General features: G+C 39.0%; 1 protein-coding gene across 2 annotated transcripts in view; it reads left to right on the top strand.

Moving 5' to 3' along the window:
• Positions 1–3,208: 3,208 nt before the first annotated feature.
• The window catches only part of STARD5 (StAR related lipid transfer domain containing 5), a 28,752-nt gene continuing 8,053 nt past the window's right edge, over positions 3,209–23,907 (top strand). The window contains exons 1-5 of one of the 2 annotated variants that reach the window (XM_069098692.1): positions 3,209–3,407; positions 4,250–4,299; positions 4,736–4,868; positions 11,158–11,275; positions 18,366–18,459. In XM_069098692.1, the coding sequence (XP_068954793.1) occupies positions 3,309–3,407; positions 4,250–4,299; positions 4,736–4,868; positions 11,158–11,275; positions 18,366–18,459 (494 nt within the window). In that variant the 5' untranslated portion in view covers positions 3,209–3,308. The remainder of the gene's footprint in view (positions 3,408–4,249; positions 4,300–4,735; positions 4,869–11,157; positions 11,276–18,365; positions 18,460–23,907) is intronic. The other variant, XM_069098691.1, reaches the window with a different exon arrangement.

Genomic DNA, 23,907 nt, shown 5'->3' with positions numbered 1-23,907 from the left:
TTACCTGTCAGATCTACGGAGAAGGGAAGAATTTATGACCAAACAAGATACAGAAAACATTATGAAATGCAAAATGGATGGTTTTGATTACAATAAATTGAAAAGTTTTTACACAAAGTCAATGCAACCAAGATTAGAAGGGAAGCAGAAACTGGGAGGCAATTTTTACAGCCAGTGTCTGATAAAGGCCCCATTTCTCAAATATGTAGAAAACTGAGTCCAATTTATAAGAATACAAGTCATTCTCCAGTTGATAAATGGTAAAGAATATGAACAGGCAGTTTTCAGAGGAAGAAATTAAAGTTATCTATAGTCATATAAAAAATGCTCTAAATCACTAATGATTAGAGAAATGTAAATCAAAACAGCTCTGAAGTACCACATCACACCTGCAGATTGGCTAACATGACAAAATAGGAAAATGCTAACTGTTGGAGAAGACATGAGAAAAACAGAACACTAATGCTTACTTGGTGGTGGTGTGAACTAATCTAACCATTCTGGAGAGCAATTTGGAACTATGCCCAAAGGGCTATAACATTGTGAATACCTTTTGACCCAGCAATACCACTTATTGGTCTGTATTCCAAAAAGAACATACAAATGGGAAAAGGATCCACATGTACAAAAAATATTTATAGCAGCTTTTTGTGGTAGTCAAGAATTGGCAATTGAGGGTATATCTATCAATTGGGGAATGGCTTAACAAGTTGTGGTATACAAATGTAATAAAATACTGTTGTGCTATAAGAAATGATGAGCACAGGTGGACTTCGGAAAAACCTGGAAAGGCTTATATGAACTGATGTTGAGTGAAGTGAGCAGAACCAGGAGAACATTGTATACAATAACAAACACATTGTGTTGATGGGGTGCTGCCCTGGGAACCCCCTTGAACTCTCCTTGAATCTTCCCACTTGATCTGGTATTCACCTGAGACTATAAGTTTTCATTATTGCTTTGCTCAAATTTCTGTTACCTCCTGATTGCCTCCAGCTACTTCCTACCCTGGATCCTATCAAAATTCCATTCTTTTGATTCCTCCTGCCAGACCTGTAGGCACCCCAGCCTACTGGCCACTCCCATCATGATCATCCCTGGATCTCTCCTCCAGTCACCCCACACTATTTGGCCATGCCTGCATTCTTCCCACAGTCTTTCTGTATATAAGATCTTATCTTGCCTCCAAGAAGGTACTCAGATTTATTTTGACCCACTTGTCAATACAAGCGTTACAAATGCTCAGATTCCTTAAGAGTCTACCCAATATGGCAGATCTTTAATAACTGATTTTTCTTTGACTGAAAGAAGGTTTGGGTCGAATTCATTCATGCAGGACCCCACTTGTCTCTATTTTTGGGCCCTATCACCCCTACACCTCAATAGTACAATAACTAACTTTCATCGACTTGGTTCTTCTCAGCAATGCGAGGATCTAAGATAACTCCACAAGACTCATGATGGAAAATGCTATCCACATCCAGAAAAAGAACTATGGAGTCTGAATGCAGACTTTTTGTTATTGTTTTCTTATATTTCTTCTTTCTCATGGTTCCTCCCATTGGTCCTAATTCTTCTTTACATCACAACTAATGTGAAAATATGTTTAATAAGAATGTATACATAGCACCTATATCAGATTGCATGCCTGTCTTGGTGAGGGAGGGGAGAGGGGGAAGAAAATTTAAAACTCAAAAGCTCATGGAAGTAAATGTTGAAAACTAAAAATAAATTAATTAAATTTTTTAAACGTCCAAAAATGGAGAATTAATTTAAGAACTGATGGGGACTGAGAAATCAGAAAATGATGTCAGAGAAATCAAGTGGGGAGTTTTAATTAGGAAGGGGTGATCTAGACCGCCAAATTCGGGAGAGTTTGAGAGTCAAGGAGGTCTGAAACAATGCACTTCAATTTGCCAAGGACTTCATGGGCAACCAAGAGTGATTAGTACAGAGATCTAGAGGTAAAATGTTAAGGTGGAAGTAGATGGTGAAGAACTAAAAGCTGTTGATTTGGAAAGGCTGGAAATGAAAGGAAGGAGGAAAAACAAGGATAACCAAGGGTTAACGTGGAGCAAAGGGAGGATCTTGACCCCTTCCCCAAAAATTGGGAGATTATCCTGTGTTCAAGTCTTCTTGGGATGGCTTATCTTGGTGTAGAGATGACTCTGGGGTGTCAAAGATTATGCTATCAGGGAAAAATAATTCTGCCAAATTCTATCTAATTGGAAAGGTTTACTTAGTAAGTACTACCAGGTATCATTATGTGTTTTATAGTAAGGGGAACAGCCTTAAATGCGGTAGTTGTTTTGTTTCTGTGTTTTGCCACAGAAACTCAGAAAAAACCCTCTTCTCAGCTGTGGAGTCGCTGATATGGAACAAGGGTCCATAAGGAAGGCACTCTGAAGACTAAACAGGTACTTGGGGTCGGGAATTAAAGGGGTCAGAGAATTTTCAGTTTGAAGGAGCACAGACCCCTTTGGCAAAGTCTAGGGACTCTTTCCCGACACAGTTTTTAAATAACTGAAGGAAATGTTAAAGTTCAATTAAAAGTTATTGAAAATAAAAACCCTATTTTTTCCTCACCCAAGTTCACCGACCCCCTGGAATTCTACCCGGGGAGCCCATGAGCCCAGGGATCCCAGGTTAAGAAACACCATCTAATTCAATCAGCGCCTTGCCCACGGTTATAGGGGTCTTCAGGAGTTCAGAAGAAAGAGAGCAAGTTATGTTTTTTTTTTTTTTGTTTACCGAAGAGGGATGCGTCTTGTAGGCTGGGGTGATATGACGACCTATTCATTCTAAGAAGAAAATGTTTGCTGAGTTGGTGGGGAGAGTAGCATGGTGGGAAAGCCAAGCCTTTTCCTCTCTTCCTGGTAGGAAAAGGGTGAAGGGTGAAGGCATGCTAAACCAAGTCCTGCCCGGGCAGAATCCTAGTTTAGCTCAATTCAGCATTCCTACACATCACTGGAGCTGGGATTCGCTCCGCCTATCTCGCCAAGGGCGTCTCCCGACCTTCACCAAGCAGGGCAGCCCCAGGCACCTCCTTTCCAAAGGCAGGCAGAACTGGATTCTACAAAAAACAGAGGCCAGGAAGCAATGAAAGAAAACCAGACCTCATTGGACAGACCACGTGATGCCTTGCCTTGAAGGGCCAACCGGGAAATGGGAGGGAAGGTCCCCAAGAATGGGGATTTTCAGACCAATGTGTACGGCGGGGGTGTGGCCTGGGCCCGACTCCTCCCACGTGGTGAATACTGTCAGCTCCGGGTGTACCTGCTTCGGTAGCTCTGGGCTCACTTCTCGCCATGGACCCAGCTCGGGCAGCTGAGGTGTCCGGCAAAGTGGCCGAGAAAATGCTGCTCTACCGAAGGGATGAGAGTGGATGGAAGACGTGTCGGAGCGGCGTGAGTGATGGGGCCCCAGGGGGGACCGAACAGTCTGACTAGGGGCGGGACAGCCGAGGACTTGGGCTCTTCTCTTTTTCTCCTGCCTGCATCAGGCTTGCACAGTGCATCCTCCAAGTCCACATCTCCTTAAGGAACACTGTGCTCTGCGCCTCCTTCCTTTCCCCACCTCCTTTCCGGGCCTATGCCCTCATCTCCCAGACTCAGTACTACTTCGAAACTGCGCTCCCTCCACCCAAAACAAGGATCTTACCTTACTCAGTCCAGACTTTCTGTCCATCCACTCCATAATACCTCCGTACCCGGACTAGCCTCTTCAGCACACCACACTCCCCCACTTTACTTAGTCTCGCCATCACTGCCCTTTTGAGTCCCCTCTTGCCTGACAATTTCCCAGAGTTCTGATATCCTCTGTCCCCCACTGGAATCTCAGAACTTGAAACTTGCTTTAAATGAATCAAGCTGAAAATTCAGAACTCCCACATAAAAGAGGATTTTATTTTCAGAAACCATAAACAGAAAATTCCATTCAACAAATATTAACGAATCACCTACAATGAGCTAGACTAGGGAGATGTGAAGACAGGTAGGTTAACGCTACGTTTCCCTGAAAACGTACTGGGTCTGCTTGGGTGTTCAGTAAACTGTTTCACTTCCTTGAAAATCTGAATTTTAACAGAGGCTCTAAATTGTGTAAAGACTTCAATTTTTTTTTTTTGTTTATTTGTTTTTGTGAAGCACCTGAGTGTTTGGTGGGATTTGAAAAATTCCTGCGATTTTTAAAATCTGATGGAGATATCCTTCTCAAGTGTTTTTCTCTTCCCCAATAATTTTGTTAACAGAAAGGAGTTACAATTTCTTGGAGGCCTTCTACGGAGTTTCCTGGGAACCTGTAAGTCAATGTGTTTAACTATAGAAGATACTGAATCTTTAGTATATATAGTACAAGGGTCCCTTGAGATCAGTCCATCAAGATTGATTTTCTGGGAAATATAACCTCTTATTTTGAAATAAATCATTGTCATCTAACCAAATTGGAATGTGGAGACACAGATATATACAGGCATAGAGGAGGTGGGCTGATAAGTTTTAGTTTCCTCTCTTGCATGTATTGCTCAATGATTCATTAATTCAAGAAGCATTTATTAAGTGCATTATAAAGAAGCACTAATTAATGAACACAGTATTGGGAGTGTGAAGACAATGGCAATGGCTTTTATGTTCACTCTATAGTTATATATATATATATGCATATTAAAAAAAACAGTTTCTCCAAAGATGAGCTATGATACCTCAGTGCCAATTTTCCTCCCCCCTCCCCCACACAGGTACAAAGGAGAAGGAATAATATATGGCATTCCAGAAGAAGTGTGGAAATTCTTAGCACCAGCAGATAATGGATTGCGGGCAAAATGGGACGAGAATGTGAAAGAGTTTCAAGTACTTGAATTGATCAAAGATGTAAGCCACCTCAAATGCTGTAATATAATATTAATTAATGATAATCATTATGGCACAGTGAGAGAGAAACAGCTTTGGAGTCAGGAAGAACTGGGTTCAAATCCTATCTCTGACATATAATGTCTGTGTTATCTTGGGCAAGTCACTTAACTCAGCTCTCCAGGCATCTTTCCAAGACTTAAGTTACAGACAAGTTGCTGATCTGCATCAGTGAAAGGAATTTTCACACCAGGATTTCCTCATAGGAGTAAAATCATAGGTCCAGAGCACATAATAATTTAAAATAATTATTACCTCTTTAGATATTGGTTATACCATATTATAGTGATGTCACTTAGAAGGAAGCACCAAGTAATGAGAAATATGTTGAACTAGGAATCAGAAGACCTACTTTTGAGTATTGTCTTTACCATTTATTATCTGTGATTCTCATCAAGTCACTTACTTCTCTAGGTCTCAGGTATATTACCTATAAAATGAGGTAGTTGGATTGGTTGATTCCCCAAGATTTCCTTCCAGCTCTAACATTCTATGACTGTTCACTCCTAAAGCACAAGAACTATGTGCCTATAATGTTTTTAAAAGCACAAAAAACCCCATTGGATGAGCTTAAGAAACTATTAAATATTTTCCCCTAGTATTTAGACCTGGAAGATCACCTAGCTCAAGAGTTCTTAAATTTTTTGTTTCTTTGTTTCTTGGACCCTTTTGGCAGTATACTCCTTTACAGAATGCTGTTTTAAAATAATTGGAGGAAAAGCTAAATATCATTTAGAGACAAGTAAAAATTAAAAAAAAAAACCATGATTTTTTTCCTTTTTAGTTCACCAGCCTTCTGAAATCTACCCATAGACCCCAGCTAAGGACCCCTAATCTAGCTCAATTCTCTTTTCTTATGTGTGAAATAAGTGGGTTAAGGTAGATAATATCTGAAGCCCTTTCCAGTTCTTACATTTGATATTGTTTGCTTTGCCCAAGCTTCTGGGTATTCCTAGGTGAAAAGCATCATGATGACGAAAAAGGGGTGAGGGAATCATGGTGGGAACACTTGCTTTACTCAGACTTAGTACTGTATTTTGGCAATGCCACCACTCCTTAGCCCCCACCCCCAACAATATAGGAGTGCAATCTTAAGTAACTAGTCTGCTATTCCCTAGAAGAATGGTAACTTTACCTGGAGCAATGTGGCTGCTGGCTTTGTCCCTACCCTCTCACTTAGGTCCTGAGTCTACTAACATAGGTAGTTCTGTAGATTTCCTTGGTCCTTTTATTAAACTTTTTATTTTTCTCTTGACTCCCATATTTGTATTTCAAAATTTTTTTCAGCTGCAATTCCTCCATCAGGTATGTTTAAAAGTCCAGAGTACTGATAATGGACTGTACTGTCTACCTCCTAACAGAGACATGATAGATTTAGTATGCAGAATGAGATTTCTATGTTTTTGCATACACTCAAGAAGAGAATTGGTTTTGCTTGACTATACATATCTATTTTGAGGATTTTTTTTCCTTTCTCTTTTAATGGGATTAGGAAGACAGGAGAGAGAACAGAGATTTCTCTAAATAAAAACCAATTAAAAAAAAATAGGTTGGGGTGTTGCTACAGATGTGGAATATTGCATGCTGTTTCAGATCAGGTGTTGTTAGTTTTGTTTAATTGTTTTTTACTTTGTTTTAAGAGACTTCTCTTGGACTGGGAGTCATATCTGGAAATATTTGCCATGTAAAAAGCAAAGCGCATCAATCAAAGTTAAACAAAAGATAAGAGCACCCTGATCCTGGGTCTCAGAATTCTACTCATTCAGTGAACTACTTTATATATAATATCCCTTAGGCAGATCAGGGATAAGTAATGCATTCTGACCTCATGACATTTTTTTTGCTGTTTAATCATTTCAATGATGTTCCATTCTTCATGACCCCATTTGTCATTTTCTTGGCAAATGGAGTGGTTTGCCATTTCCTTCTCTGCCTCATTTTTATGGATGAGGAACTGAGGCAAACAGGAGTAAGTGACTTGCCCAGGGTCACACAGCTAGTCTGACACCAGATTTGAACTCAAACAGAGGTGTCTCAATGACTCTAGGCTAGGATCTCTATCCATTGAATTGCCTACCTGCCCTATGACACTTTAACTTCTGTGTTTTGTGGGATTTGAACGTGACAGTCCTTTTTTGTATTGTCTTTCACTACTGTGTAATACGACATGAATTCCTTGTATTCAACTCACACTATTGACATGACCATTCAGTCTGGTTTCCCCATATACTAGCTGTAAGACCTCAGGGAAGATTACTTAAGTCTTCTGTATTTCAGTTGTATGTAAAACCAGTATGCCCTTCTTTCTGTAAGTCTTATGAGGGATAACTGACCTAATTAGGTGAAGCTGCTTATGCAAATGTAACAGTAACAGTAATAACAACAGGAAGTATTTATATAATTATGGTTTGCAAAGTGCTTTGCAGTAAATTCATTTGATCCCTGTAACAAATTCTATAAGTATTCTTATTATTCCCAATTTACAGATGAGGAAACTGAGACAAGTTAAGTGACTTGCCCAAGATCATAGAGCTACGAGACAGGATCTTTCACTCTATCTTCTGGGCCACATCACTAGACTGAATAAACTTGACTTGATTATCCTCTTTTCAAATGTTATTATGAACTTATAGATAAAAGGGTGGGGGAGAGTTGTTTTTTTAATCAGAAAATTAAACGTTTGGGAAGATCTTATGATCCTATGACAGTGTTATCTAATATGAAACTATTATTGTTGTATTCTATAATGATTAATTCTATGGAGATTGTGTTTTTTTAGGATAAAATCACAGAATTTTAGAGCTGGAAAGGACCTTAGAAATCAAAACTGCCCTAGGATTCAGGAACCCTGGATTTGAGTTCTAGCTTTGTGACGAAAGGGAGAATTACCCCCCCTCTTACTGGTTTTTGATTGGTAAAATGAGAGAGCACCAGATTTGGAGTCAGAGAACTAAATTTGGACCCTGGCTCTGCCACACACTATCTCTGTGACCTTTTTATCCTGTGTCTCACTCAGTTTCTTCATTTATAAAATAAGGGGGTTGGACCTGATGACCTCCTAAGATCTCTTCTACCCCTCAATCTATGATTCTGCGATTATGTGACTCGACCTCCAAAGTCATAGGATCATAGTTATGGAGCTAAAGGGAACCTTAGAAGCCTTTGAATGCAATGTCTTCATTTTACAGATGGGAAAACTGAGGCCCAGAGAGAAGTCACCTGCCAAGGGTCATATAGCTAGTGAGTAGCAGAACCAAGATTCAAACTCTGATCATCCTACCAGAGCCAAGATTCAAACTCCTATCATCCTGACTCCAAGTCTAGTGCACCATTTATTTTGCTGTTACTACACCTTTATGCCATCATCTCCCCATTGATTTAAGTCAGAAGTTCTATGCTTATTTAGTCCTGCCTCCACCTTTTATAGATTAAAAAAAAGTAAGGTCAAAAGAGGTGACTTATCTAAGGTCACACATTAATTCTATGAAAGAGTTGGGACTAGACTATTTCTCCTGCATGCCAGTCCAATGCTTTTTATACTTTAAATTTTGCCTCAATAGCAAGTAGTATGTAATTTAAGCAAAAAACTTAACCATAGTTTTAGAGGATGTCGAATTCATTTATTCCAAAACCCAAGGAAATTTGGCAAATAGGTTTAAAAAAATAGCAAATATTTAAGGTTTGCAGAGTTTTTTTCAAATATGATCTCATTTTGTCCCCATCTCAACCCTGAGAGGTAGGTACCAGCATCAGTACAAAACGTCTTAGTTTTTTCATCTGTAAAAACTAACTTAATGATATTCTTACCTTTCTTATCCTTATCTGATGACCAATGATTTTGACTAAAATTGTGTCCAAGAAAAAAATATTAATTCTGTACTCTATATCTAGACACCAGTCTGTCAGAATTAATGTTATTTAATTTAACCTTGATCAACCTATATCCAAGCCATTTATAGCTTGGAAAGATAGATGTCTGAAATGGCATAGTCCCTCATCCCTGAAACAAGAATCTGTCCCAGAATGTTTCTGGTAACATTTATAGGAATCTTGAATAAGGAAAAGATAATCAGGATTAGCATTTCATCTGATTTCTCTTGGACCACTCCCCCTGAAGAATATTTCGAGATCCTGCCAGAAATCTCTGTAGGGAATCTGACTGGAATGGGAAGCTGAGCAAGTGATGCTTCCTCCTCTGTTGAAAGCATTTGCCTTTGGATTAGCCCTAGTTTCCATTGTTTCAAGGTTGGAGAGGGCCAGGATCTTATCTAGACCACAATTTAATCTGTTTATCAGCTTTTATCTGTTTCTCTAAAAAAGACTTTTTTGTCTTCAGCCCAACATTCCCCTTTCCAGTGGGTTCTTCCTCCTGTATTTTGTTTCGCTTTTTTTTCCATTCCTAGTCTTACCTTACTATTTACACCAGAAGGAATAAAAGCTGTTTTTTTTTTTTAAATTGAGTCTGGAAAGGGCTTTAGGGGAAAATATTATTTCTTAATATTTTCAGTTTTACCAAACAGTTTTAAGTTTGGTTATGCATGAAAAGAAAAAATCCACTTACCACACATGTTGTGCAGAAGATTCTCATTCCATGAAAAACTGGACTGGGTGATTTCTCAGGTTCTGATTTTCTATGATTCTTGATGGTTTGTGAAGTACTAAGTTAAAGTTGTGTGAGTTTCAGTTCCCAATGCATGATGCTTACAAAGCATCATGTAGATGTGAAAGTGGTGGGGTATAGGCTTTGGGAACCCCCTTGAACTCTCCTTGAATCTTCCCACCTGACCTGGCCATAAACCTTTTATTATCGCTATGCCCTATTCTCTGTTATCCTTAACCCATCCTAGACCTCCACTGCCTGTTACCACCTGATTGCCTCCAGCTACTCCCCATCCTTGATCCTATCAAAATCCTATTCTCTTGGTTCTTGGCATCCAGACCTCTAGTCATCCCAGTCCCAGCAAGATCCTGCTTAGACTCCCCACCTTCAGTCCCCCCACACTACTTGACCACCCCTAGATCCCTCCCTCAGTCTTCCTGTATCTAAGATCCATCTTGTTTTCATGAAGGTTCTCAGATTCAATCTGACCAGCTGGCATTAGGGACACAAATGCTTAGATTCTTTGAGTCTACCCAATAGGGCAGATCTTTAATAAACTATTTTTCTTTGGCTGAAAGAAGGCTTGGGTTGAATTCATTTTGGCAGAACCAGCGTGTCAGTATTTCAGGGTCCCAGGACCCCTAAACCTCAACAAAAGTTGACTGACAGTCTCTGGCTCTCCCCATTTCTCCTATATTTTGTTTCACTTTTTTTTTCCCATTCCTAGTCTTACCTTATTATTTACTCCCTCTCTTCCCCACCCCCCTCCCCAAGGAATAAAAGCTATTTTTTCAGGTTGGGGAAAACAAAAAGAACTCACAGTAAAAAGATACTCACCAATGAACAAGTTTTTCTCCAGAGACTATAGAGCCTCAGTTACTTATAGGGAGGCATGAGATCTGGTTCTCAGCAGCCATCGCTTCTTCTGATTGCTCAGGAGAGGATTCTTTGGTCCTTCCCCATGCTTCCCAGCAGTGACATTTGTGCTATTCCCTGTTATTTTTTCTTTTGTAGCTCCTTTTAAAAAAAATGTCTTATTCATTTTTTTTTTGTTACATTGCTATCATTTCTCAAAGCACAGCACCAACTCCATTTCATGATAAAATGGAAAGAACAATGAAGTTGGAGTCCCAGGACCTGAGTTAGAATCCTGTCTCTGCTGCTTAGTACCTATGGGCCTTTAGGCTAAGTCACTTAACCTCAACTTCTCTGGGCCTGGATTTTTTCATCCTTAAAACGAAGGGATTGGTCTAAATCAGTGGCATCAAATACAAATAGAAATAGGAGCCACTAAATCATACATAAAAGATCCCTGCAGGCCAACTATTGATTTAATTTTAAAATGTAATTTTTAACCTATGTTTTATTGATTTTTAAATTTATTTTGCTAAATATTTCCCAATTATATTATCATGTGGTTTTAGCTGTACTCAGTAATGTTTAACCCAAATGAGGGTTGCATTTGGCCCATGAGCTGCATGGTTTGACATTTTTTATCTAGATAACCTCTAAGATTTCTTCCTGCTCTAGAGCTGTGACCCTATGTTGGGGTGTGACTATGCTTTTTTTTTAAATTTTTTTTTAAGTGTCAAGGGGCTTTCTTATTGAAAAGGTACTTTACAGATAATTTTTTTCCCTTAAATTTGGCAGGATCTCTTCATAACTAGAACAATCACACCATCAGCTGCCATGAAACTCATTTCCCCTAGAGATTTTGTAGACTTGGTACTAGTCAAGAAATATGATGATGGGACTATAACTTCTAATGGTGAGTTATGACTTTGTCTTTTTTTTTTATTTCAACGTGTGTGTGTGTGTTTACTATCAAATGAATGATTCTTGAAGAAAGTGGACCACTTAGAAAATATTAGCTTGTGTTGCCTTGGCCCTCACCACTGCACAGCCATCTTGGGGGGGGGGAGGGGAGGAAAAGGGGGACTTCCTATCTCCTCTACATCAACTGTTTCCAACCTTCTCTTTTCTTCTTTCACCCCTACTTCATTCCATCACATCCCACTCCTCTCTAAGCAGATGACATCCCTTATTGTTCTTTTAAATTACCAAAGACAATAAGTTGTCTGTGACCCTCCGAGTTCATATTTTGATTTAGATCCTTTTGTAGGGACCTCTTCTCCTAAGTGGTGGTGGAGGGAGGGAGGAGAAATCAGAGCACAGAATTTCTGATTTGGGAGTTTACTTTTACTTTTAGGCCATGATCTCAGTTTAGTCAGTTCTTTAATTTTAGCCAAAAACCAATTCGTATAATCCTGATCCTGGAATTTATTAGAGACTAAGATAAAAGCTAATAATGAGTAGCATAAACCTGTAATAACCAGTAGCATAAAATGACATAGCATAAACCCTGAAAGAATGCAACACCTCTTATCTCCTTTTTTTCCTAGTGAACTTCATTGTTCATTATATCTTCTGCCTTGTACCATTTTGCTTCTGTATTGGCTAGAGTCTGTAGCCCTGTAACACCAATTACGGAAGTACACCTGAGAACTGCTGCTGTGAATAATTTTAAGGGTCTAATCCCATAGTATAATGAACGCTATTCAGAACTAAACATTTTTCAATAAAGTAAATCATAACATTCATAGCAACATCCTTAATCAAAACATATCTATTTATATCTATATCTGTACATACATATATATCTGGATATATATAGATACATATTATAGCACTCAGTATGTCATATGGCACATAGTATATATCATTGCATTCAGTAACATTCCCCAAAATACTTGTTTACACAATCAGGGGGACCCAGGCTAGGGTCTTCACTAACATAATACATTCTAAAGGGTTAACAGAAAATACCATACCATCCACCCCTAGGTCACAATAAGAACATCATACTATTTAGCACATATCATTGCACCCCCAAAATCAGGGGGTCTCAGACTAGGGTCTTCCCTAGCATAACACATCCTTAGGAGATAAGAGAAAATATCACACCACCCACACTTAAGTCACTATAAGGACAATCTCCTTAATCAGTACCAAATGTCCAAGTAAAGTCTTCTTTCATCTTTTTTTTTTATTAGGACTCACATTTATTTCAGGTATGCAGTTTACATGCCTATTATTGAGCAAAATTGGATTGCAAACAAATATGCAAATATCATAACAAGCATTATCAAATAAAATAACTGGCACTAGTGCTATAAGCAAATTAACAGAACTGGTAAGGAAGAGTCATCCAAAAAGATTTCAGCCCATAGTATTTTTCATTTCAACCAAACCAAAACTCTCAGTAGTACCATAATGGCAATATTTCAAAGAAACATAGAAGAGAGAACATTTTAACTACTATTTCTTTCAGAATGACTTGCTTTGCATTTTGGTGAATTAGGCAGGAAAGTTAACAGTGTACATTTTGTTTTTTTGGCCAGAGTAAGCTTCTTTTGTAAAGAAGTAACATTTTGGCCAGAGTAACCTTCTTTTGTAAAGCAAAGGTTAAAAGGAATTAAGCTGGCCATACTGGGAATCTTCCTTTTATTCCTGTGTAAGCACTGCACTGTGCTTTGATTCAGTGATTGGAGATGGGCGTATGTTTTGCAAACTGCTGTTATGTAAAAGTTGTCCACTAAAGCCTGAGTGAGTCGTTGGTAGATTAATACTTGCAGCAGCAGCAGCAGCAATGAGAATTATATGTTTCCCTATCTACCACAGTCATTCTAGGTTCTGTAGGTTTTCTTTATAATCCAAGGTGGCCAAAGAAGTCCTCTTTCATCTTAACTTGAGGTTGACTTCCATGTCCCATGACTCTTCCTCTATGGGCTGACTGCTCCCAACTCTTGCCTGAATTCATACATAGACAACTTTCTGCTCCTGCTCCAGGTCTCAGCTCACAGGGAGTGCTCCATTCTAAGCTCCTGCCAGACAGCAGGCTCCAGGGGCTCCTACCCACAGGTTCTGCCTCTGGGAAAACAAAGCTTAACCTGACAACAACAATACTGATACATACCACTAACACCATCATCTCAATTCACTTCCACAGTTCAGAGGCTCTGTATTAACATTTCTCAAAAGGGGCTCAAGCTAAGCCTCCTTCCCATGGGCAGGTTTCTGCCCTACATTTCTATTTGCTTTCAAAGTTCAGGGACTCCTTCAGCAAGTCTCTGCCATCAGAGATTGCCTCCAAGCTCTTAGAGGTCTCCTCTCTCCACCCCCTCAAGCTGCATCCTCTCTGAGCAGTGTGTTGCTCTCTCATGGTCAGCTCCCTTAATACCTGCTTTCTCATCACCTGCTCTCTTTATATACAGTTCTCAGCATCTGATTGACTAGAGCCCACATGTATGTATCTCATTGGTTAGAATCCACTTGTACATGTCTGATTGGCTCAGTGCAGAGGCATATAAAACTGATACTGAGAAACTGAATAACACACAGAAAAACAGCAAAAAATCCCACTTTGATGGCTATTAAAATCCCCCATTCTATTTCACTCCCATGCTATGTCTCCCCCAAGCCATAATTCATAGATACAGTGCATAGACAGAAATCCATGGTTGATGCCAGAAAATATAAGAGCCTTACATTGGACTTGTTGCCATTAGGTCATATTTATATCACCTATACAGAGTTGCAGTTATCTCAGAGTTAAAAGGGTCTTTATTCTATTTCTTTGCTTCTGCTATTTCTTTAGATAGCTCATGAGACCCAGAAGGAAATCCTAGGGGCTTTGCTTTTCTAGAATTAGGTGCTTAACCTGAAGGCCCAAGCTGGAAATTATTTCTACACCATCTGATATAGCAATTTATCTGCTTAGAAGGTGGTTTGTTTTAGACATAGATGGAGCTTAATTCAGAGGACCTGGGATCAAATCCTGGTTTTATTGTTTACTGCTTATGCGATTTTGGGCAAGTCACTTTACCTCTCTTGGCCTCAATTTCCTCATCTTTAAAATGAGGAGAAGGGGTGGAGAGAGAAGGGAACAAGTATTTATTAAGCTTTTATTCCTTATTTATTTATGTATCACTATGCCAGGTACTGTGCTAAGCACTTTGCAAATATTATCTCTTTTGATCCTCACAATAACCCTTTTAGGAAGGTATTATCATTATTCCCAATTTACAATTGAGGAAACTAAGACAGGAAGAGCTTAAGTTACTCTCCTGGGGTCACATAACTAGTCTGTGTCTGAGGCCAAATTTCAATTCAAGTCTCTTCCACTCTAGGCCTTGTGTTCTAACCACTACTCCACCCAGCTACCTCTAGATGACATCAGAATTGTGTCTTTCTATGATCCCATCATGTCTTTAAATTCTAATTTCTAATATATTATTTGTGTACTTATCTAGTTCTCCACAAATTCCTGTTCTGGGACATTTTCATTCATTGAAAGTGATGTGAATTATTAAAGATTGTGCTGGAAGAACATAAGTTCTGTCAGTTTCTATTATACTAGAAAAGTCTTTGATAAAAGTATCTCCACACCCTCTAGTTCTTCACAGAAATGTAGAACTATGAGTATAGAACACTATATATAATTTCAGAATTTTTTAATATGTTGGCTAGTTTTGCTAAACTTTTTTTTCTCTCTCTTCATTATAATAAATTCCTCTCTAGGAGGAGATTTTCTCTCTAGACCTAGATCTAGAAAAAGAGGTCTCCTCTCTAGGAGATAAAAGAAGGATATATTGGAAAATATAGATGACCTAAAAAACAAAGATATCAATCATTAAAAAAAAATAAACAATAAACCTTCTTAAGACCAGCCTAAGCATGAAGACATTCACCACTTTCAGACTGGTGACTAGCTGATGAGTTCTTAGACCATCAAAACCCATGAAACAAATTAAGACATAAAATGGTGCTCAGTCCTCCTTTATCCCCTTTCAATTCTATAGTGGAAGGTAGCAAAGTAAAGAATAGAAGGTGGGTGGGAAAGTGCTAAGAATAACAATTTTAAGACCATCTCTAAACATTAAACTAGTTGTTTGTCTTCCAAATCTTCATGCAATGCCCCGGGGGACATATTACTGGGGGAACTGAATCATGTAAATATTAAGATTCTCACTATAAATTATGTTAAAGCAGCTGGAGCATGGGCTCTGTAGTCAGTCTATGAGTTGAAATCTGACCTCTGATGCTTCCTTTCTGTGGGATCCTGGTGAAGTCTCTTAACCTCTGTAAAGTTTCAGTTTCCTTACCTTCATAATGAAGGGGTAGGTCTAAAAGATCTCTGAGGTCTTTTCCAGCTTTAAATCTATGATCCAATGATCCAGAAAACAAGAGGAAAATTGTAGCTAAATGGAAGGTTCTCCCTGGAAATCCCAACCGTCAAAAAAAAAATCCTTTCTCCCTCACTCCAGGAGAGAGTTGCCTTTCACAGGTTGTCTCAAAGCAAAGACTAGACAGACACTTAGTGGATATGTTGCAGAGAAGGGTTCTTATTCAGAAATGCATTGGACTAAGTGAACTCTGAGGTTTTTCTCATCTCTAATACGAGTTGCTTGTATCAAGGATCCAAAGATAAAAGAAACACCATTTCATAGGACATTGGTCTTCTTGTACTACAGTGCTCATGGTGCACATCTGTAGAAGAAAAGCAACAACAAAACCCCACTGTTTTGTTTAAAAAACCAACAAGTGAGCATTTAATTGGATAGCACAAAATGCTACTTTAGACTTTGCTACAAGAACCTGCTACACTAGTGTGATTGTGCCAATGGAAATCACTTTGCTGGAACCTTTGGTTATCAGTATTGAAGGAATAATTAAACTGGGAAATGCAAGAATGTTTGTTCCTCCACATTCAAAGGAAAGCAGCCTTCCCTCAAGATGCTAAAAATCCCCCAGAAGTAGGACATTATGCTGGCTGCATTAAGCCTGGAACAACATGTTCATGAGATTTCCTAATCAATTCAATTTCACAAACCTACTATACACACCTCCTATGTGTTAGGCAGTAGACTAGGTGCTTTTGAAACCATCCCTGGCCTTAAAGAACTTACATTCTTCTGAGTAGATACAGCATGTACCAGGAGAAGTCAACATACATTTAAAATAAGTGCAAAGTACCCTAGGGGGCAGAAGGGGGCTGGATAAAAAGGACTGACAACTGAGGGAATCAGAAAAGTGGTCTTTTGGAGAGATTTCACTTGAGCTTCCTCAAGAGTCATAGATTTCAAGAGGCGAAGAAAGTAAACAGGGAAAACCTCCAGACACAGGAGAGACCATTGAGGCAGGGAGTGAAGTACTGTGCATGGAGATCAGGTAGCCTGGATATCTAGTAAGTGTGGGTGAATAATGGGAAATTAATCTATAAAGATGGTTTAGGTCCAAATTATGGAAACCTTCAATGTCCAACAAAAATCCTAATATTTTGTCCTAGAGGCAATCAGAAACTACCAAATCTACTTCAGTGACATTAATCAATGAATAAACATTAAGCACCTACTAGGTACCTGGCATTATGCTAAGCTATGGGCATGCAAAAAGAGGCAAAAGACAGTCCCTTGCCTCAAGAAGCTTACAATCTAATGGAAGAGACAACACTCAAACTATATAGAAAGCAATGATACACAGGATAAATAGGCAATAATTAACAGAGGGAAGGCACAAGAAGTAAGAGGAATTGGAGAGAGCTTCCACTAAAAGATTATTCATCATGGAGCAATGATTAAATGCTTTCTCTTTACTAGAAGCCAGATGGCCCATTGGATAGAGTGATGGACCTGGAGTCAAGAAGAACTGAGTTCAAATTTGTCCTCAGACACTGACTAGCTGTAGGACACTGGGCGAGTCACTTAACCTCTATCTGCCATAATCCAAAATGGCAAATCACTGCAGTATGTTTGCCAAGAAAACTCCATACAGGGTCACGAAGAGTCTGCCATAACTAGAAAACTGAACAACCACAATGCTCTGCCATACAGGCCCACATACACAATATACTGCCTGCCCTCAAGTAGATTACATCCTACTGAAACAACAACATGTTCACAAAGAAGTAAATGCAAACATATAGGGAAAGGCTTGGGTGGTGATATGGCAAGGCAACTGGAGACCTGATGGTATTAGCCTGTGAGTTCCTGGGGAGAAGGGAATATTTTTCTTCTCTGTTCTTGTTGCCTGTCTTTGAATCCCCGGCCCTTAATAACTGCCAGTTTACTAGCTAGTAGGGACTATAGTATAGCTAAATCAGTCACTAGGATTATCAAGATTGAAAAGGGAGGAAGGTGTAACCACAGTAGTAGGGGTGATGGCCTGGGAAAGAGCTAAGGGGTTGAAGGATTAAAGGTCATGGTGAGGACAAAGAATAAGTTTAAGAGGAATAAAGTATAGGGAGAGATGGAATGATAGGAGATTGTTATCCAATAAAGGCATTTCAGCATGGAGCTGAAGACATGCACACATGGAGCTTGAACTATTCTGGGTGATAACAGGAGCACAGAGTCAGAAGCTCAGGTCTGACCCCTTACTACCCATGTGACTTTGAACAAGTCACTTGCTAGCTCTGGGACAAGTTTCCTCAGCTGTAAGATGGGGGTTGACTGGAGGGTCATCAAAGCCCCTTTTAGTTCTGCTGTCTCCTATGTGCAGATCCTTGCTAAGAGTTTTTCCAGATCTCAGAATCTATGCTTCTAGACACATTATAGGAATTTAATCTGATAATAGATACAGGTCCTTGCCATTCTCATTCTTTTTTCTTCTGGTACCCATGTCCTAAAATTCCCTTTCTATGGCATACTGTTCACATTGATGCAGACTGGTCCTGGTATGCCCTCTATGTCCCTGCTTCCCTTGACCTCCTCCCTGTGGTACCCCATCCAGTAGGTCTTCTGAATGTCCTGCATGCCAAGTCAATGTCAGTGACTGCTTCTCTATTCTTTGTTTTCTAGCTGCCTACGTGGACTATTCACCTTGTCCTCCACAATCAGGTTATGTGAGAGGCTTTAATCATCCCTGTGGTTGCTTTTGTGAACCTGTTCCAGGGTAAGAAGAAATCTGTTGTCTTTTATGCATGAACTGGCTCCACCAATTTTCCATCCATATACAGACACACATTGTATGTGTGTGTTAGTGAGGGAGGGAGTGTAATAAGGACATGCACACATGCATATAGTTGGGACAAAATGGTAGTTATATATTAAAATGAAGAAGTATTTTCAAATATGACCCACTTTGAAAATTTGGGTTGTATTATTCAAAACAAATGAACAAACAACTCCCATTTATATAGTGCTTTAAGGTTTTCAAAATGCTTTCTTTGCAGCAGTCTATAATGTTGGTAATTTTGGACAGGACTTGTGATTTCAATGGTATAAGAAAGAATATGTAAATGGAAAGCAAACTGACAACTTGCCACTGTTGTCTATTTCTACTACCTATAATTTTTAAGGAATTGAGGCAAAAAGAAGTTCAAAAATACATCCAGTCAGTGGTGAAGCTAATACTAAAATGAGGCCTCTCCCTACCAAATCTAGGTCACTTTTCCTTAACTAAACCTTTATCAGTTAATGTGAGGTTGCTTTTTATGGTGAGTAAGAGATGAAATGACTGAAGTAACAAAGGTTTGAGTTTCAGAGCATATCAATTTATTAATCAATGCATGCCAATTACATAACAAATTGAGGTCAGTGGCCTTCCTCAACTTTGACACAGGACAGATTTTTTTTAATGTATTAAAAATGGTTACTCAAATAAGACTAATTCATTAAAAGAAAACAACCAGGCTACAAATTTAGGTAATCTGATTTCTAATTGGAGGAAAGATTAGGGACTTTCCAAGTTGGGAGAGGGAGAACAAACAGGTACAATTCCCTGAAATCGGAAAAAAGAAGTGTCCTATTCCCCCTAAGTGACTATTCAATCAAAGGAACATGGAAATGACAGCTGATTGACCAGTAAGGGACCAGTTTTCAGATAAGACATATGGGTTACCTGAGGTGCATAATTGTGAGAAAACTCTTTGAATCAATCTTCGGATCTTACTGGATTTCTGATCAGCACAATCTAGGTCCTTAAGTCCTCTAAGCAGCAGAGAGAGGTGGTTCAGTCTCCCAGACATGAAGGGCTATGTTCAAACAATGCAATAAAGTTTTCTGACAATTCCCACAATTAAATAAAGTTGTTTTTTACATGACAGCAATTAGACTAGACCCACAACTGAATAGGGAAGTGGAGTAGCTCCAGAACTGAGTCACAAGATAAGATGAGTCACTGTGGTTCACCCAGTTCTCACTACCACTTTCTGTTCTAATTCCCTTACTGCTCAACCTGGGCCCTGCCCATAAGGCTGTGCCAAATAACACACCCAAAGATGTTTGCTGACTAAACTCTGCACTGCTTATTTATTTGAGGAAGAGGAGACAGGAAGAATTAATAGGAACATAGATCTAGAACTGAAATGGTCATTAAAAGTGACCTGTTCATTTTTCATTTGAGAAATCTGAGACCTGGCTTGCCTGAGGTCACCTGGCTAGAAAGCAATAGAACTAGACTGTGAACCCAGACCCTTTGACTCCAAAGCCAAGAGCCCTTCTCTCATGAAGTGTCTATACTCCATTTTTATATGTATAAGCTACTTCCCCAGTTTTGGTGAGGTTTTTTGGTTATAGGATTTAAATTTGGTTTGTTTGGTTTCTGGTAAGGCAATGGGAATCAAATGACTTGCCCAGGGTCACACAGCTAGTAAATGTCAAGTGTCTGAGTCTTAATTTGAACTCAGATCTTTCTGACTCCAGGGTCAGTGCTCTATCCAGTGTGCTACCTAGCTGCCCCTAGGATTTCGATTTGGAAGGGCATTAGAGGTCATCTAGTCCAGCCATCCCGTTTTAAGTAAGAAAACTGAGGCCCTGAGAAGTCAAAGAAAAAAGGTCTAGTTTCAAATCCACATCTTCTGACTTTCAATCCATTGTCATTTCCACCCTACCGTGCTGTGTTTGTATGTGTAGCTAAAGAACCAATAACACATTCAGCACAACTGTCTTTTTAGAAGCACCATTTAAAAGTAGTAAAATATGTAGCTAGACAGTTATAAACTTTAAAGATATCATAGCTGCCATAGCACATGGTGTTGTGGAAAGAGCCCTAGATGAGAAGGGAGAGCTGGGTTCTAATCCTAACTTTGCCACTCCCAAGATATGGGATCTCTTGGCAGGTTACTTCATCTGTTTCCTTAGCTGTGAAAGAAAGGGGAAAACTGTTTGCACTCAATGACCTCTGAGGTCTTTTGCAGCTTCAATGCCTAAAATGCAGGAACAGCTGGGTGGCATAGTAGATAGAATGCCAGGCCTGGAGTCAGAAAGACTCATCTTTATGAGTTCAAATCCAGCCTCAGATACTTACTAACTGTATGTCCCTGGGCAAGTTACTTAACCCTGTTTGTTTTAGTTTCCTCATCTGTAAAATGAGCTGGAGAAGGAAATAGCAAACACTCTAGTAGCTTAAAATCCAGATGGGGTCATAAAGAGTGAGACATGACTGAAGAACAACTGAACAATGCCTAAAATGGGGACAATTTTCTTTTTTTGTTGTTGTTTTGTTTTGTTTTCCTGGTTACACAGGTCATAGAGTTGAATTCGGAGCTACTATTTCATGTTTTCCTCTCTTTTGAAACATAGGGGTGTATTGGCTAAGGTTTCATGCCTTTCACAGCTTTTTGTCTTAGGAGCTAGAGAGTTTGGGGAGCCACAGAACGAAGACAAAATTTTTCCTGATATAGGAATTCAGTGAATACGTTTGTTTGACTTATTTTGTTCATGTTATCTTTCTTTAAAGACCTTAGAATATTTTTATGTTTCTTTATCCAGTAAGGATATTTCACTTCTATAGTGTATTAATGTTTGCAAAGAAGTTTCCCAAAGCCCTATAGTAATTTTAGGTAGAGAAGGAAAGTGAAATGAAATGATTTCTCCACACTCCCACAGGAGTGAAGTCAGGATTTGAGCCAGGTCTCCTAGCTTCAAGAACCACTACAGGGATAATTCCCATTTTGCCAATGAAGAAACTGAGTCCTAGAAAGGCCAGATGGACCTCTACTAGGAATCTGATTTTGACTTCTATCTCCTTCCCCACCACCCTACCCTGAAACTTTTGTTAATAGTATTCATGAGCAAGAATCTACAAAATGCAGGAACCATTCTCTAGGATCCATAGAACCATGAACTTATTCTATTCACCAAAATCCCATTTAGGGCATCCTTTGACACAGCCAGAAGTCATGGAATGAAACATATCCTTTATTATAATTTTGTAAATGAGGTATCTTTAATATTTCACTAGTTCCCTTAAAGAAGTTTATTAAGATGTCAAATCTGACATTTTGTTACATATATTCCACATTTACTCACGAAGTAAACTAGAAGGCTATCTCATCCACTGCTTTCAGTTCATACCCAAGAGTTTGAGATGCCCACCCTCATCATCATCAAACATTTATCACCTGCAGTGTGCAGGGCACTTGGCCAGGGGCTAAAGATACACTATCCCAGCCTTCACAGAGCTTATGATCTAGTTGGGGAAAAAAGATGCATTACATTGGAAGTCCAACAGCTCCTGCTACCTCCCACTCTTATTTGTCATCTGTTGTGTGAGCTTGATCAAATCACCTAATCTCTCATATCTCTTTTGTCTCTTCAACAACTGAAGATATTATCAAAGGCTATTGGGAACTCTTTAATACTATTATAATGCTTTATGTAAATATATATAAAGTAATCATAATGCTTTATTATTTCCATACTAGAAAGACATCATTTTGAGGTGGAATGAAATTTTGAATATGATTCTCAATTGGGTAACTAAAGTGTTTTCACACAATTATATTTTTAATGAGATAGTCTTAGACAAGTCAGTATGTATTCAATATTTTGTATTTGTTTTTTATTTGACTAACTTAGTCTAGTGGCTTTTTATTTGACTTATTTAGATTTATAAACCTCTGAAATATGTTGAAAACTGATACCCTCTTCCTCTTCCATTAAATTCAGCAAACATGGGGTGGCTAGGTGGCACAGTGAGTAAAGTGCCCGCCCTGGAGTCAGGAGGACACAAGTTCAGTTCCGGCCTCAGACACTTAATACCCACACACAAAAACTAGCCATGTAACCTTGGGCAAGTTACTTAACTCCAATTGCCCTCCAAAAGGCAAAAAAAAATTCAGCAAACATTTATCAAATATGCTTAAAATTAGGCATGTAAAGACATAAACAAAAAACAACTCCTTCCCTCAAGGAGCTTTAATTTTATTTGGGATACAACATGAAAACAGAAAAATAAGTACAGGCTAATTTAAGGAGGGAGAGAGCACTATGTAGGGGGATTAAGAAAGGCATGCTCTGGGCGGCCAGGTAGCACAGTGAGTAAGAGCACCAGCTCCAGTGTCAGGATGACCTGGGGATCGAATTCGAGCTCAGATACTTAGCACCACACCCAGAAATAACTGGCCGTGTAACCTTGAGCAGGTTACTTAACCCCAATTGCTTTTAAAAAAAAAATAAAGAAGGCATGCTAAAAAAGGAGGTCCCTGTGTTGAGCCTTCAAGTAAAGCATACAAGGGATAAAGGTGAGCAGGCAATACATTCCAAATATGAGAGAAAAGATATGGAAGAGACATGTCTGTCACCACTGGGGGCCATGCTTTCTTGGTGACAAGGTGTTTATAGCTGAGAATACAGATCTATAGGACCTTATTCCAGTCTGTTCACACTCTTATCCACTTACTTTCTATATGAACCCTATTATACCTTTTATATACTCAAGTTCCTCAGGTTCTTTGAGTTGGTAGATAGCCTTTGCTCCTCACAAATCAAATCAAAGTCCTATGCTTGGTCAACAAGTAGAGGTCCCCTTCTTCCCTGTGGATTGGTGTGAGAACCCATGTACTTTACTAAGAGAGTAGGAGTTCAGAAGATGAAAAACAAGGTAGTGAAGGGAACAACTGGGAGGGTGTCATTCAAGTTTTCCAATTACAGTATGCTTACACAGTGACCCCTGGTATTTAAGTGTAGGATCAATAATATATCTCTAATAAAGAATTTTATTGACGAAGACAAGACCAACCATGTCTGCATTAGATATTAAGATTATTCCACTGAACTATTTCCTATCTGCCTATTTGGACCCCCTGAACAAAACTTACAATTTCACATATGGAATATGTTGTTTGCTCTTTTGAACCCTTAATGAAAATTTTCATAAGAGAAATTACATAAGTAATTAATGCTTTAAAGGTTCGTGATTTCTGAAATACTAACCTTCAGCTCATTTCCTGGAACTGAAGACTAGTTTGATTTATGATTACTGCTGATCCTATAAACAGTCAAATTGGGGTTGGGGTAATATGCAGGAGAAGAAAAGAGCTACAAGGAATTAAAGAAAGTGAAGAGGTGGACATAAATTTCTTCTAATTTTTAAAAAATTATTTTCATGAGGTAGAGG

Source organism: Petaurus breviceps, unplaced genomic scaffold (assembly GCF_028583685.1).
Source record: "Petaurus breviceps papuanus isolate PSGF00001 unplaced genomic scaffold, PetGlider_PUasm1.0 37, whole genome shotgun sequence".
NCBI lineage: Eukaryota > Metazoa > Chordata > Mammalia > Diprotodontia > Petauridae > Petaurus > Petaurus breviceps.
This window is presented reverse-complemented; position numbering and strand designations above follow the sequence as displayed.